Source organism: Ovis aries, chromosome 6, assembly GCF_016772045.2.
Source record: "Ovis aries strain OAR_USU_Benz2616 breed Rambouillet chromosome 6, ARS-UI_Ramb_v3.0, whole genome shotgun sequence".
In the NCBI taxonomy this organism is placed as follows: domain Eukaryota; kingdom Metazoa; phylum Chordata; class Mammalia; order Artiodactyla; family Bovidae; genus Ovis; species Ovis aries.
This window is the reverse complement of record NC_056059.1, coordinates 100125654-100140366: the sequence shown is the minus strand read 5'-3', so window position 1 is coordinate 100140366 and position 14713 is coordinate 100125654. Positions and strand designations below refer to the sequence as shown.

General features: G+C 41.9%; 1 protein-coding gene across 1 annotated transcript in view; it reads right to left on the bottom strand.

Annotated features, from left to right (window-relative positions):
• The window catches only part of CDS1 (CDP-diacylglycerol synthase 1), a 77031-nt gene that overhangs the window by 34809 nt on the left and 27509 nt on the right, over positions 1-14713 (bottom strand). The window contains exons 3-4 of the mRNA XM_027971151.3: positions 11211-11307; positions 4598-4695 (exon numbers count right to left, since the gene is read on the bottom strand). Of these exons, the coding sequence (XP_027826952.1) occupies positions 4598-4695; positions 11211-11307 (195 nt within the window). The remainder of the gene's footprint in view (positions 1-4597; positions 4696-11210; positions 11308-14713) is intronic.

Genomic DNA, 14713 nt, shown 5'->3' with positions numbered 1-14713 from the left:
TTCTTTACATTTGAAACATTTTTCCCCTCAAACTCCACAAAACTTATCTTCTACTTTTGATGATGACACAGATCAAAACTAAGTTTTGAACATTCAGTTAAGTTCAATCACTCAGTTGTGTCCGACTCTTTGCGACCCCATGAATCGCAGCACGCCAGGCCTCCCTGTCCATCACCAGCTCCCGGAGTTCACTCAGACTCACGTCCATCAAGTCAGTGATGACATCCAGCCATCTCATCCTCGGTCATCCCCTTCTCCTCCTGCCCCCAATCCCTCCCAGCATCAGAGTCTTTTCCAATGAGTCAACTCTTCTCATGAGGTGGCCAAAGTACTGGAGTTTCAGCGTTAGCACCATTCCTTCCAAAGAAATCCCAGGGCTGATCTCCTTCAGAATGGACTGGTTGGATCTCCTTGCAGTCCAAGGGACTCTCAAGAGTCTTCTCCAACACCACAGCTCAAAAGCTTCAGTTCTTTGGCACTCAGCCTTCTTCACAGTCCAACTCTCACATCCATACATGACCACTGGAAAAACCATAGCCTTGACTAGACAGACCTTAGTCAGCAAAGTAATGTCTCTGATTTTGAATATGCTGTCTAGGTTGGTCATAACTTTTCTTCCAAGGAGTAAGCATCTTTTACGTGGCTGCAGTCACCATCTGCAGTGATTTTGGAGCCCCCCAAAATTAAGTCTGACACTGTTTCTACTGTTTCCCATCTATTTCCCATGAAGTGATGGGACCAGATGCCATGATCTTAGTTTTCTGAATGTTGAGCTTTAAGCCAACTTTTTCGCTTTCCTCTTTCACTTTCATCAAGAGGCTTTTAGCTCCTCTTCACTTTCTGCCATAAGGGTGGTAGGTTCATGATATATTCCACCAAAATGCTTTTTTCCCCTTGTTTTAAACTTAAAATTTCAAACTTACCAGTGAACAAAAATGTACTGAGTAGTTCATGCCTTTATTTAGCTCAAAATCTAATCCCAGAGACAGAAAATCAGGAAACAGTGTAGAAACTACTACACACACACACACACACGGCTTCTAATACACTCTCAGACACACACAAACACACAGTTTCTAATACACTCTCAGACACAAACATGGTTTCTAATATACTCTCAGACACACACACACGGTTTCTAATACACTCAGACACACACACACACTTCTAATACACTCTCACACACACACATACACACAGTTTCTAATACACTCTCAGACACACACACACGGTTTCTAATACACTCTCAGACACACACACACACGGTTTCTAATACACTCAGACACACACACACTTCTAATACACTCTCACACACACACACACAGTTTCTAATACACTCTCAGACACACACATACACACGGTTTCTAATACACTCTCAGACACACACACACAAACACACACACACGATTTCTAACACACTCTCAGACACACACACACACAGAGAAATTAAGTTTACAATGAAAATGCATTCCCTAGCTTTAGGAGAATTAGCATTCTTCCTAATGCTTTCTTTTAAGATTTTTTTTTATATTGGCCATTTTTTAAAAAGTCTTTATAGCATTTGTTGCAATTTTGCTTTATTTTTTTATGTTTTAGTTTTTGGCTAAAGTTTGGGATCTTAGTGCACCCCAACCAAGGACTGAACCTGTACCCCCTGCACTGGAAGGCAAAGCCTCTACCACAGAACCACCAGCAAAGTCCCTCTAATGCTTTTTAATAATAGAGCTCCTAAGCCAAATTCCCGCCTGCCCTAAGGAAGACCAATGGGAAAAGAGGGAAGAAGTAATTGACCTCTCACCTCTCACTCTGTCCTGCCCACACTGGGTCTTGTCCCCTTTTCTCAATGCTCCGAATGGACTCTAGTTGAATAAGTGACTCAAAAAGGTAGCAGTGAGGGTTGGGAGCTAGCTGCAGGTAAAAATCTCTGGGGAAAAACTTTAAAATAGGGAACACATGTACACCCATGGCTGATTCATGTCAATGTATAGCAAAAACCACTATGATATTGTAAAGTAATTAGCCTCCAATTAAAATAAATATATTAAATTTTAAAAATAAAATAAAATGGAGAATGTAAAATTTGAAGAAAAAAAAAAAACTTTATGAATGGCCTGTCCCTTCTCCCAGCGCTGCTTTATCCTCTTCCCCAGGCAGAAGTTGAACCCACAAGACTTTGCTGATGGGCGTGTGTGTAAGCCAGGAAAACATGCTGAGAAACACTGCCTCGGGGTTCCTCCCACGCTCTGCCTTAGAAAGACTGTGTCCTAGGCAGCAGTAGAAGAGGAGAGGGGTGGCGGTTCCCTCTGGTCCTCATGAATAGAATCAGACCCCACTGTTCCCAAAGGGAAGCACATCACATTTCCACATTACCCTGTCTCTCTCTCCTATATGGAAATTGTCTGTGACGCCTCTGTAAGGCTATCAAGGCCTATCCAGCCATCAAACCAACTTTTTTGTTTTTGGCCATGCCCCTCTACATGTGGGATCTTAGTTCCCCAAACAGGGATTGAACTCATGTCCTCTGCACTGGAAGCTTACAGTCCTAACCACTGGACCGCCAGAAAGTCCTGCCCCAGTCCAACTTTTGGGTCACTATTCCCTCCCACTCGGGAGAGCCAAGAAGATCTCACGACCTGTGGCAGGTGCCTCCTCTGTCCCCCATCTAGAACCTGATGGGTGCTGCTTCCCCAGCCTAAAACATCCTTCTCCATCCAAAGCCTGTCTTCACTTCTAGTAACAGTTCCTCTGTCCCCTTCTCCATGAAGCCTCTACAATCACTTGACCTACCTTTTCCCTCCTTACACTTAAAATCAATCCTGCATGGGTTAGCTACTCTCCAACTACTTCAACATCTGTTGGAAGGGCTGATGATTAAGCTGAAGTTCTAACACTCTGGCCACCTGATGCAAAGAGTTGACTCATTGGAAAAGACCCTGATGCTGGGAAAGATTGAGGACAGGAAAAGGGGATGACAGAGGATGAGATGGTTGGATGGCATCACTGACTCAATGGACATGAGTCTGAGCAAAATCCAGGAGATGGTGAAGGGCAGAGAAGCCTGTCGTGCTGCAGTCCATGGATTGCAAAGAGGTGGACACGACTGAGTGACTGAATAACTAATACTTAATCTACCTACCTAACATTCCCTGTACACATTGCTACTCACTCATGAAGAAACTTTCCAGAAGGAAAAATTAGATGTTCATAAAACCAAGAAACTGTTTTTGACTACTGTAAACCCAAAAGGTGATGCCTGTTTTAAAAAGACAGATTCATGTCAATGTATGGCAAAACCAATACAGTATTGTAAAGTAAAATAAAAAATAAATAAATAAAAATAAAAATAAATAAAAAAATAGAAAGACACTGATACTAATCAAACAACTACTGATATATTCAAAGACATGGACTGTTAACTACGAACTATCATATTATCGTGTTTCATGGTCAAGGTCCTGATAACTAAGAAACCTGAAAAAACTTAAAAATATATAAAACATTAAATATTAAAATTGTTTGGTGATTCTTATTTACTAATTTTACATGCAATATTTTCTATATAGAATAATTTTATATGCAATGTTTCAGGGGCTGGTAACTGACCTGAAATGTTTAGCAGGGTGCCTTATACACTGACCCCCATCAGAGCCTTCCTATTCCCTCTGACAACCCTCCTTGTTGCATGTCAGAGATCTTGGGGCCTTCAGGAGACCAAGCCAGGAGCAGCAAAGGTAAGGTCATCCATCCTCTCACTGCCTTGCTCCCTCCTCCCGCCCCAGGCCTTTGGGAGCTTTGGAGAAGGGTAGGCCAGTCTGCCTACCTGCCCTGGTGCTCAGATGGTAAAGAACCTGCCTGCAATGCTGGAGACCTGCCTTCAATCACTGGGATGGGAAGATCCCTTGGAGGAGGGCATGGCAACCCACTCCAGTATTCTTGCCTGGAGAATCCCCATGGACAGAGGAGCCTGGCGGGCTACAGTCCAAGGGGTTGCAAAGAGTCAGACACGACTGAGCAACTAAGCACAGCACAGGCCAGTCTGCAGGGGTGAGGTGGGGAGGGGAGGAGGAGACAGACATGCAGCTTAGGCTTTCCTCTCCTGAATCAACTTGTCACTCAAAAAAGAAAAAAAAAGAAAACCCACAACTATTTTCATATCTCATCTTCCAGTCTTTGTAGAAATATCAGGTTTTGTGTATGGTCTCATGTCAGCTGAGGGGAAATAAACCAAAAGATTAACATATTTTTAACACTTCACAAAATGAAACTTTCTGTTAACACTGTAATTACAAAGAGTATAAACATGTGCCCAATATAGTGCTGAAGTTTTTAAAAAGAGGACAAAAATAGTGTGTATATGCAATATAAGTCAGTCACTCTGTACAAAGAGTGAAAGATGAAATCTGAAAATAGTTATGTTGAAATGGAAAGTTAAAGGTGATTTTATTCTTTCAACATTCAATTGCATTCTTTTTATTTATATTTCTTCATACTCAATCTATAAGGTCAACTGGGTGGATACTGACTGGTCAGGATGCTTCCTTACCAACTGTAGAAAAGAATCAGATTTTCATATCTGAAACAGTTTTAAGTCACTTACCAACTCAGTGTTCTAAACCAAGGTAAGTCATAAGAATGATAGACTCTGTAACCTATGGTGATGATTTCATGGAAGCATTTCACTTGGATGCTTAGAACCTGAAACCAAGAGAAAACATTAACAAACAGTTCTTAATGTCTATATTTATGCTTAATTATTTAATAAGTAACTTGTCACATGTATTTTAAAAATCTTCAGCTACCCACTTTTGGTTGTTCTCAAGATCATCAGGCAAAAATTCAATATTCAACTTCTTTATAATCAAGTGATGTCCCAAAGAGGTAAGCAAAACAATGTTTTATTCGTAACATTTGAGAGATGCTTCCCAGGGTAGGAGGCGGCACTGTACTTTAGAATTTGAAAGGTATAGTCTGGCTGGGGTCACAGCTAACTAGGCTTAATCAATCCTTCATTACTGCTTCATTTCTTGAAGTTGAGTGGCTTTTTCTGTCGATTTTGTTTCTTGAGTTATCCTAGAAAAATGATCCTCTGTGAAAATTTCCTTGTATATGTTTATTTTTAACAAGTTGGTATTCTTGCCAAGGATAAAGATACTATCAGGACAAATGGCTAAAATATCCTTACTGAGTCACTCAGGGGTTTAGCAAGAGATTTTCTTTCTTCCCACCATGCCAACTCTCCCTCAGCCAGCAACACACATCTCTGATCAACCCAAGCAGTGCTTCCTTGACATATTATAAGCAGCCTTCGACATCTGCAGCCCCAATGGCCAGTCAAGTGAGTCTATGCAGTTCTGTCTGCACAGTGTCCAATACACATGCCAAGTAAGTAAGTGAAAGTCGCTCATGTCCGACTCTTTGCGACCCCATGGACTGCAGCCTGCCAGGCTCCTCTGTCTATGGAATTTTCCAGGCAAGAATACTAGAGTGGGTAGCCATTCCCTTCTCCAAGGGATCTTCCCGACCCAGGGACTGAACCCAGGTCTCCTGCATTGTAGGTAGATTCTTTACCATCTGAACGCCAGGGAAGCCCCACACATGCTGAGTAAATGTGTTTATATTCATGAATCCCTTTTTGATGGTCTATGCAGCAGTCCCTCAAACTGCTGCGTCCAGCAATCTAGATAAAGGTAATTTCTGAGACTACAGCATCATAACCAGTGTTTGGCTGAAGTCAATTCCAAGACTCAAAGAGCAAAGGGCAAGCTGAATACTCATCATCAGAAACTAAGAGATCCAAACCTTTGTCAATATAGCAGACTAACTTTTCCCACCTCTAGAGAATCTACCCAAGGGCTTGTTTTTGTATAGCCCTGGAGCTAAGAATGGAGTTTATATCTTTAAACAGTTACAAACAAAACCCAAAGTGATATGATGGAGACATATGTGGCTCCTTAAAGCCTAAAGTACTATCTGGGCCTTTCCAGAAAGAACTAACCAAACTCTGCTAAAGAATACACTTTGGGATTTCTTTTTAAGATCACCACAAATCAGCTTTCCCAAACCTACTGCCCAGGATACTCTTAGGCTATTTTTCCCCACTATACCTATTACATGTCCAATGACATACTTAAAAAAGTAATTGTGTCCCCTCGGTAAGAAAATATTATGCCAAACTACTATAAATAATTCTTTTAAGAAAAAGTTATAAATGTGTTATAAACACAAGAGGAAATCTAAATACTGTCCTTCAAATCACCTTTGCATATATTATCAAGTCTTTCTTTTTTTAACAAAAATGATCACAGAACAGGGACAATGCTCAATGCTGGTAAAATGGCAAAGCTATGCTATTTATAGAACCAAGGGCTTTTAAAATATCAAGTGCACTCATGCAATTTCTATGAATACATGTTTTCAAGAACAACCATTAGGTCTATATATGGAATTTCACTGAAAGGAGAAAAAAAGAATTTTTAATATCACACACATATATGTATCTAGTTGTTACTTACAGCTTATCAACAGAATTAATATGGTACTGCTGGGAAAATGGAAAACAGAGAATTCAAAACAGAGTAAGAACTGGGTGACCACACAGAAACTGATACTCCATGCCACCAATACAGGTAGCAATGCACCAATAGGCCTCTGTTGGCCCAATTAATGTGCCAAGAGCGTTAAAAAACAATTGATACATAAGTGCCTACTCTACTACTTTGGGCTTCCCTGGTGACTCAGCAGCAAAAAACACCACCTGCCAGTCCAGGAGATATGGGTTCTATCCAGGGGTTGGAAAAGATCCCCTAGAGAAGGAAATGGCAACCCACTCCAGTATTCTTGCCTGGGAAATCCCATGGACAGAGGAGCCTGGCAGGCTACAGTCCATGGGGTCACAAAGAGCAGGACACAACTCGGCAACCAAACACCACCACCACTCTTGTTAGTTACTGAAGATTCAGAGAAATAACATAGGATTTTTGTTCTCAGAGAGGAGTCGTCTTTCAGGGGGCACACACACAACTGCAGTATCATGTGCAAACAGCCACATGGATACAAGCACAGGCAGACACAGAAACCTGTGGTGAGGGTGGGGAGGGGTCAGCTGGGGGGAAGGAGGGAGACATACAGAGCCATGTCCACAGGAGAGGAGGAGGATGGAGCTAGAAGCAGTCCAGAGATGCAGGAACACAACTCTGGGATGAGAAGTAGAGAGAGATGAGTCTGCTCACAGCATCACAGGGGACAGCATGAAGGGCTGAGCACAAGAGTCGGTGCTGGTCAGGAAAGGACATGATCAGACCTGGGTGTCTGGGGTTAACAAGGGGAAAGAACCGATGGGAGACGCAGCAAGAAAAGAGACAGCAAGGCGGGTAAGATACTACCACCCAGAGGGCTGTGGATGAGGGGCAGAAGAAGACGGAGTATAGGAAGTCAGCTACGTCAAGGAGGTAGAACTGACCGGATTTGGTGCTTGAGGAAACAGAGGGGCTAAGAGAGAGAGGAGAACACAGGGTAATCACCAGGGAAGGCTTGAGAGGGAGACAGGTATGCAGAAGGGCTGGCAGTAGGCCACAAGCTCAGATTTGCACATGCTGAGTCTGAACTATGGTACCTACTGGGGGTTATCCAAACTAAAGTTTCACTCTGGCAATCTGTTTGAAGAAAATAGCCCTGCATATGAAAAAGCTTTACATTTTAATATGTTCAGGATAAAACTATTCACAATAAAGAAAAACCAGAATATAACCGGAATGTCTAAAACTAACACATTGATTGCTTTAAATAACTTATGATGTACTGCATTCCCCTGAGTAGATGAATGTATTAAAGCTAATGGTTACAAGGACTATAGAGCAACACAAAACATTCAATATTTAGTTTAAAAAGGATACAGCATTTAGTCACATTATATACAATTACAATCATGGTTTTTAAAAGGAAAAAAAGATGAAATATATCAAATGGCAGTATTAATTGAGTTTTGGTCACTGATGATGGGATTGGGAGTGATTTTTTAAATTATTTATTTTTCCAAAGTAATTTTATAAAGAAACTTTACTATTAATATTTTTAAATTAGGTCCATGGCATGTGAGATCTTAGTTCCCTGACTAGGGATCAAACCCACATCCCCTGCATTACAAAGCAGATTCTTAACCACTGACCACCAGGGAAGTCCTTCCAAAGTAACTTTAATAAACATTTATAACCCTCACAATGGGAAATGCACTATTTAAATAATGTGCATTAAAATAATTATTATGGGAGTTTCCAGGAAGGGGTATGGGGAACCTCTTATATCTGTCACGTTTCTATTTCCTTCTTAAACAATATATGCTTTAGTCACTCCATCACTTAGAAAGTGTGATTCCAAGCTGTGACTGCTACAATTAAAGCACTATACATAGACGGTTGAAGAGGAAAAGCCTTTTTTTAAAGAATGTGAGTTTGAGTTCCATCTTAAAATAGTAGCTATCATTTCCTAGATGTAAGTTTTTAATAAAACTCTCCTGAATTAGTCATTTTTGAATGCTGGTATTATAAGACAAATGCAAGCTAGGTACAATGTGTACTTCTCAAACTATAAAGGACCTAGTTAGGGTTATAAAGGTAAATAAGACTTTAAAATACAGATAGTATTGATTGAGTGCCCACAGTGTGTGCGTATGCATGTCTCTATCCGTGTCCCCTTAACATAAATATCATAAATACAAAGCATGCATATGTGCATGTGTGCATGTGTACATGTGTGTGCACGCCTGTGCAGTGAATCTAAGTTAACAGCAATAACAGTGCAAACATATTTTAACTAGACCTTTAATATTCTTCTCTGGTGAAACTCACCAAAGAAATAACCTGTAATACAATGGCATTTTCCTTTCATACTAGAAAAACAAAAAACCCCAAGTACTTTAAATGTGCTTATGATTCTCTTTTTTAAAAAATCAGAATCCAAATATGCAAGGATATTTTTCAAGGTTTTTTTCAATGTTGTCATAAAAGAATGGTTAAGAATTGGTCTCAATTGGCCACAAATTCTGGCCCTTGTTACCACACCAAAGAGTTCAGCTTGGAGAGTAATGTCATTTGTCACTGGGAACCCACCAAACCAACTTGAGTCAGTGCCTCCAGGATACTGTGGTTTATAATCTTTGATCAAAACTACCTTCAAAAGAGGACTAACAATCCAAATGATCCCTAAAATTTTAAATGGCTCCCCACTGCTTTACAAAATAAATTCTGAACGTCTTCACAGAGTATCTCAAGGGCCTCCAGGATTCGATCCCTAATTACATTTTCATGTTCAAAGGCCCCAAGCTCCTGGTAAAGGTTCCACCTACCCTCTCCTGACACACCCAGCCACTGGAACATTTGCTCACAGTGCTCACTCCAGCCGGACAGGTCCTCAAGGTCTACTCAAAGATCCTTTCATCCCCAAAGCCTTATTGAGCTCTCTGCCATCACCCCACCTCTCCTTCCCCCAGCTTGACCACTCACCGCACAGCACTGGGAAGCGCTCAGCAGCCACTCAGTCCTGAAATGTCATCCTGAGACCACTGGGAGTCCTCGAGGTGGGGGGGGGGGGGGGGGGTTCAGACTCAGAGGACTGGCAGCTGGGGCCCACCCCTCACACCACACCTGAAGAGTGCTCACGCCTGCCTACCTGGCTCTCACACTCAGCACCCTCTAGCCTCATATTAAGTCAGTCCTGTCCATTATCCATCTTTCCTTTGTAAGAAAAAGCTGCAATGTCAGCAAATTAACAGAATAGAGAAAGTAATTTCGCATTTTTTTAAACCTGGATATGCCAAAAAAAGTACAAAATTAACAAGAGGATGAAAAGAAAAGTGAAAGGGCTTCATGGTCCTTTAAAGAGGTATTCTAAGTCACTTCAGAAGTTGATGGGATTTTTTTTTTTCAACTGTGTCTGATTTCACTTCAAAACTTCTTTTATTTTCTTAACAAAAATAAAAGGAAAATCATCATATTGCTCCTACAACTTTATTGCTGTGAATATGAGTAAACAGGAGAGGGGAAGGCAGGTACACATATTTCTTAGGGTGTCCAGGCAGCCAGAAAACAAACAGGGAGGTCAGATCGTAAGGGACTAAACTAACTGAGATGTGTGCACGCATGCTTATTCGCTCAGTCATGTCTGACTCTTTGTAACCCCTTGGACTGCAGCCCGCCGGGCTCCTCTGTCCGTGGAATTTTCCAGGCAAGAATACTGCCATGGGTTGTTTCTTCCTGCAGGGGAAGCTGGAGATAACTGAGATGGATGAAGACAAATAATAAAAAGAAGGGACATCATGCATAACCCTGGAGCAGGCCCTCACAGTTCATTGCTAAACCATGCTCAGCACCCGGGAAGTGATGAATTTATTGAACAGAATGTGTTTCTCCTTCTTACTTCTGCCACTTTGGACTTCAAATGCTTCATGCTTCTTTGGTGATCAAGGTTTTTATACACAGGGAAACCCTGGCTGTGACGATCCTTCCCCCAAGATCTCTGCTTCACCCCGTGACTCCTCCTCAGCCTTCAATCACTGTGCTGATGCTGAGAACTGGATGAAGTCCGGGAAGCCTACCAGCACCCCTTCTGCTCTCTTACCTTCCTATTCTTTTGTCCAGATGCTTACTGCAGCCTGTGAGGATATATCTGATCAATTCTTTAGTACGTAGACAGGAAGCTCCACGAGGGCAGATGCAGGTATGCTGTTCTCAGCCCCACTGCACAATTCCCCGGAAGAGCCTGGCACAATTTTGTTTTTTTGTTTTTGTTTTTTACTGTGTATTCCCAATAAGATCACAGAGTTTATTTAACTCATTTACTATACTCTTTATTCATATGGCTACCTACATGTCTCTGCCATCAGACTGAGTCTCTTGAAGTCAGGGATCTAGCTGATAGTCACATATGTTGAAGATGCGTGTGTATTTCTTCCTACTGAAAGCTGGCACAGTTTCTGACACAAAGTTGTGTATCTGTTATATGTACTTGGTCTCTGCTTAAAGAACACACTGAATAGCCAATTTGCAAGTGGAAAAGATTAGTCAAGGCCATTTCATAAACCAGAAAATGTCTAAAGGAACTAAATTTGCAGTTACCAAGTCTTGAATCACCTTCTTTTTCATGACATACTCAAATTAGTTCAATATTAATGCTGTAAAAGGAAGCGAGAGACACTTGGGCAAACACAAAACACTTACCAGAAGCATCAGCATAAAGGATCCCATATAGATGATCAGGAAAAACAACGAAATCATCGTCAGAGTAAGAATTCCACGAATCCACCAGTTTTTCCATCTACAAAGGAAATGTTTGTAAAGTTAGCATTGGTGTATTCTTAAATGTTTACGTGTTGTTTCACTACTAAATTGCCAGATTTAACAGATTCCCCTTAACTACACTTTAGGAATCCCCATGCACTTACTTTGCCTGGTACAATAACATTTAGCAACCAAGCAAACCAAGAGCAATTGCTCAGTCACTGAGAGCTAAAGGAAAGGTGAAAATTATGTTTGCCAAAAGAAAAAACCAGCTCATGTTCCACATGAATGAGGATGGATCCTTTGAGGCTGGGAAGTGAGGTGGCCAACAAGGATGTCTACACATACCACCTCAGGTCATTCAGAAGTGAAGGAGGGGCCAGGTGATAGCCCACTCAAAGGATGTCCATCCTTCGGGGTGGCTGATATAAACGGTAATGATGTTAAGATAGGGTATAACAGAGAGCACGGCCTTCTAATGAGAAAAAGTCAAGAAAGGGCAATGCAGAACTGAAACTGGAGAGACCAGCAATTTCAGGAAAATAAGGAAGGTGTGAAGAGGCCAGGCATTGAGGACAAGGTCAACCAGAAGGTCACTTCTTTCAGCTCAACTTCTTTCAGCCTGTTTTCCTGAAGCACAGAGCCTTCCGCGGTATTCTCTTCCCTTTGGGCCTTTGCTGGTTCTTAGAGAAGAGTTCCCCTGAGCAAAAAAACCTGGCTGGTCCCTGGTAGCTGAGTGTGACTTGACCTGCTTAACCCTCTGCTGTCAGTAAGGGCCTGGGAAACCCATCTCCCCCCACACAGGGGCGTCACACATACCCCTAGTGTACCTTACAAATGGCTGCACTCTTTCTGTGGCTGTCATGAAAAATGTCAGCAGACGCTGTATGAAACACCCCAAACTGTTCTAATAACACCTATAGAAGAAATATTCATTGGAAGGACTGATGCTAAAAGCTGAACTTTTAATACTTGATGCAAAGAGCCAACTCATTGGAAAAGACCCCAATGCTGGGAAAGACTGAGGGCAGGGGGAGAAGAAGGCAATAAGGGATGAGATAGTTGGATAGCATCGCTGACTCAATGGACTTGGGTAAACTCTGGGAGACAGTGAAGGACAGGGAAGCCTGGTATGCTGCAGTCCATGGGGCTCCATGGGGCATGACTGAGCGACTGAACAACAATCACAACAACATAGAAAGATATGCTTTCTGAATCTAAAATTCCTGCCCTCTGAGTTTATTCATTCTACTTCATTTTGCATTCTACTCAATAATTCTGGTTTCTATTAATTGAAATTATAACACTTAAATTATATCACAGACATTTTGACCCAACATACGATAACACATAGGCACACCCTATTCTAAGTATTCTCCACTCCATAACAGAAATATTAGCTGATTCCATTCATTTCTCAAACACTAATTACATTCCCTGTCTTCAGTCACTCTCCTATATAGTCTGGATACCAAGATCTACTCTTCTCTCAAAAATCCTTTTGATCACATCTTTTCTGCACACAAGACCTAAAATGCCAACATTAAATCCAAGCTCTTTTAAATTGTTTTCAAGGTTTTCCACAAGTTTGTCAAATTGTACTTACCCAACTTTATTTCCCTCTCCTGCTTAACTCCACATGTAGACTCATACATTTTTCATGAGACTGAAAGCTTTGGGGCTGTGCTGAAAAGCTACAGCTGAAAGGTTCCATTTGGCTTTATAGAACGAACTCTTTAAGGATGAATGAATGGATTAGGAAACTGAGCTAGGTCACAGAGCTAGTCAGAGGTAAATAAAGGACCACAAGCCAGTCTGTGGGTAATAACCCTGTCTTGTTTGCATGAATCTGTGAAAGGTACTTAGCCTTCCTTCATAACTGATTCTCAGACTCAGAATCACTGAGAATATTTTTCAGACAAAGGACACTATCCAAGTGTCAGAAATCAGTCCTTGGTGGGAACTTCGAGGTCCATGTGCACCTCTAACACTAAAGGGCTGGCCTTGAACATCAGAGAACCAGAGATTTAAACAGAGACCTACTCTCTTTTATTATACCAACGTTACTCCTCCCAGAAAAATTCCCCAATAAGATCAAAGACTTACTTGCTTTATTGTAATTTAAATGACTCCCCAAACCTCCCAAGAAAACCTGATACAAAGTTAAGGACATAAAAGTACAGATTTAAACATAACATACAGCTACTGATAAGGTAACGAAAAGTTACCTCTCAAGGGAGAAGCCCTTAACTCCAAACAGAGCTTCTGCTGCTGCTAAGTCACTTCAGTCGTGTCAGACTCTGTGTGACCCCAAGGACGGCAGCCCACCAGGTTCCCCCATCTCTGGGATTCTCCAGGCAAGAACACTGGAGTGGTTTGCCATTTCCTTCTCCAATGCATCAAATTGAAAAGTGAAAGTGAAGTCGCTCAGTCGTGTCTGACTCTAAGCGACCCCATGGACTGTAGTCTATCAGGCTCCTCTCATGGGATTTTCCAGGCAAGAGTACTGGAGTGGGGTGCTATTGCCTTCTCTGGCAAACAGAGCTCAGATATGCAAAATGTATGTACCACTGTTACTAAAATCCAGAGGAAAGTCTAGTTCCAAACTCAAAATCCTTGACTTCCTTTACCATGCCACCATGATCACCTTAGAGGAAGCCTTAATTTTGAGTCCAAGTCATCACCTCACAGATTGTTTTAGATCAAGGAACTGAGAACCAATATAGGAGAGCTTCATTCAAGTCTCCTGTCTCCAGGACCTCTGTGAGCTAGAAATGCAATTTCTAAAAAGTATTTAATTAAGCAGTGTTCTTTGCCTGGAAAATCCCATGGACGGAGGAGCCTAGAGGGCTACAGTCCATGGGGTCGCAAAGCACTGTACATGACTGAAGCATCTGCACAACAAGCAGTGTCCGTAAAAGCAAGTCTCTAAAGCGACGACACATTCACTGCTCAAATCAGCTACGTGATGCACACTGTCTTACTGTTACTCCAACTCTTCAGGCGTTTTTATTTCAAAAGTAAGAAAACTACAAATTTTTTTTTCCTTGTGGTACAAGCATCATGAGTTGTCAAAGACCGAGGCTGACAAGGGAGTTCATCTGAGCCAAGAATCAGAGCACAGAGGCACTCTTGGAGAACAAACAAGAACTTGATGGGCCATCTAGTAAAGAGTAGGGTTTTGGAGAAACCCCATCTATCTACCAACCTTAGGAGGAAGTGGACAGGAAGTGTGCAGGCTCCCAGGGAGAAGGAGGATGGCATGACAGAGTGCAAGAGCACAGCAGGACTACGTCTGGGTATCTTCATGGTCTCTGAACGTTCACTAGCAACGTCTGGGCCGCACCATTCTCTGCCGTGAAGAGCTGTTCCTTGGCCTGCAGGATGGTGCTACCAGCACCCTCTCTCACTGTGACGCCTAAAACGTCTCTGTGCATGTATGC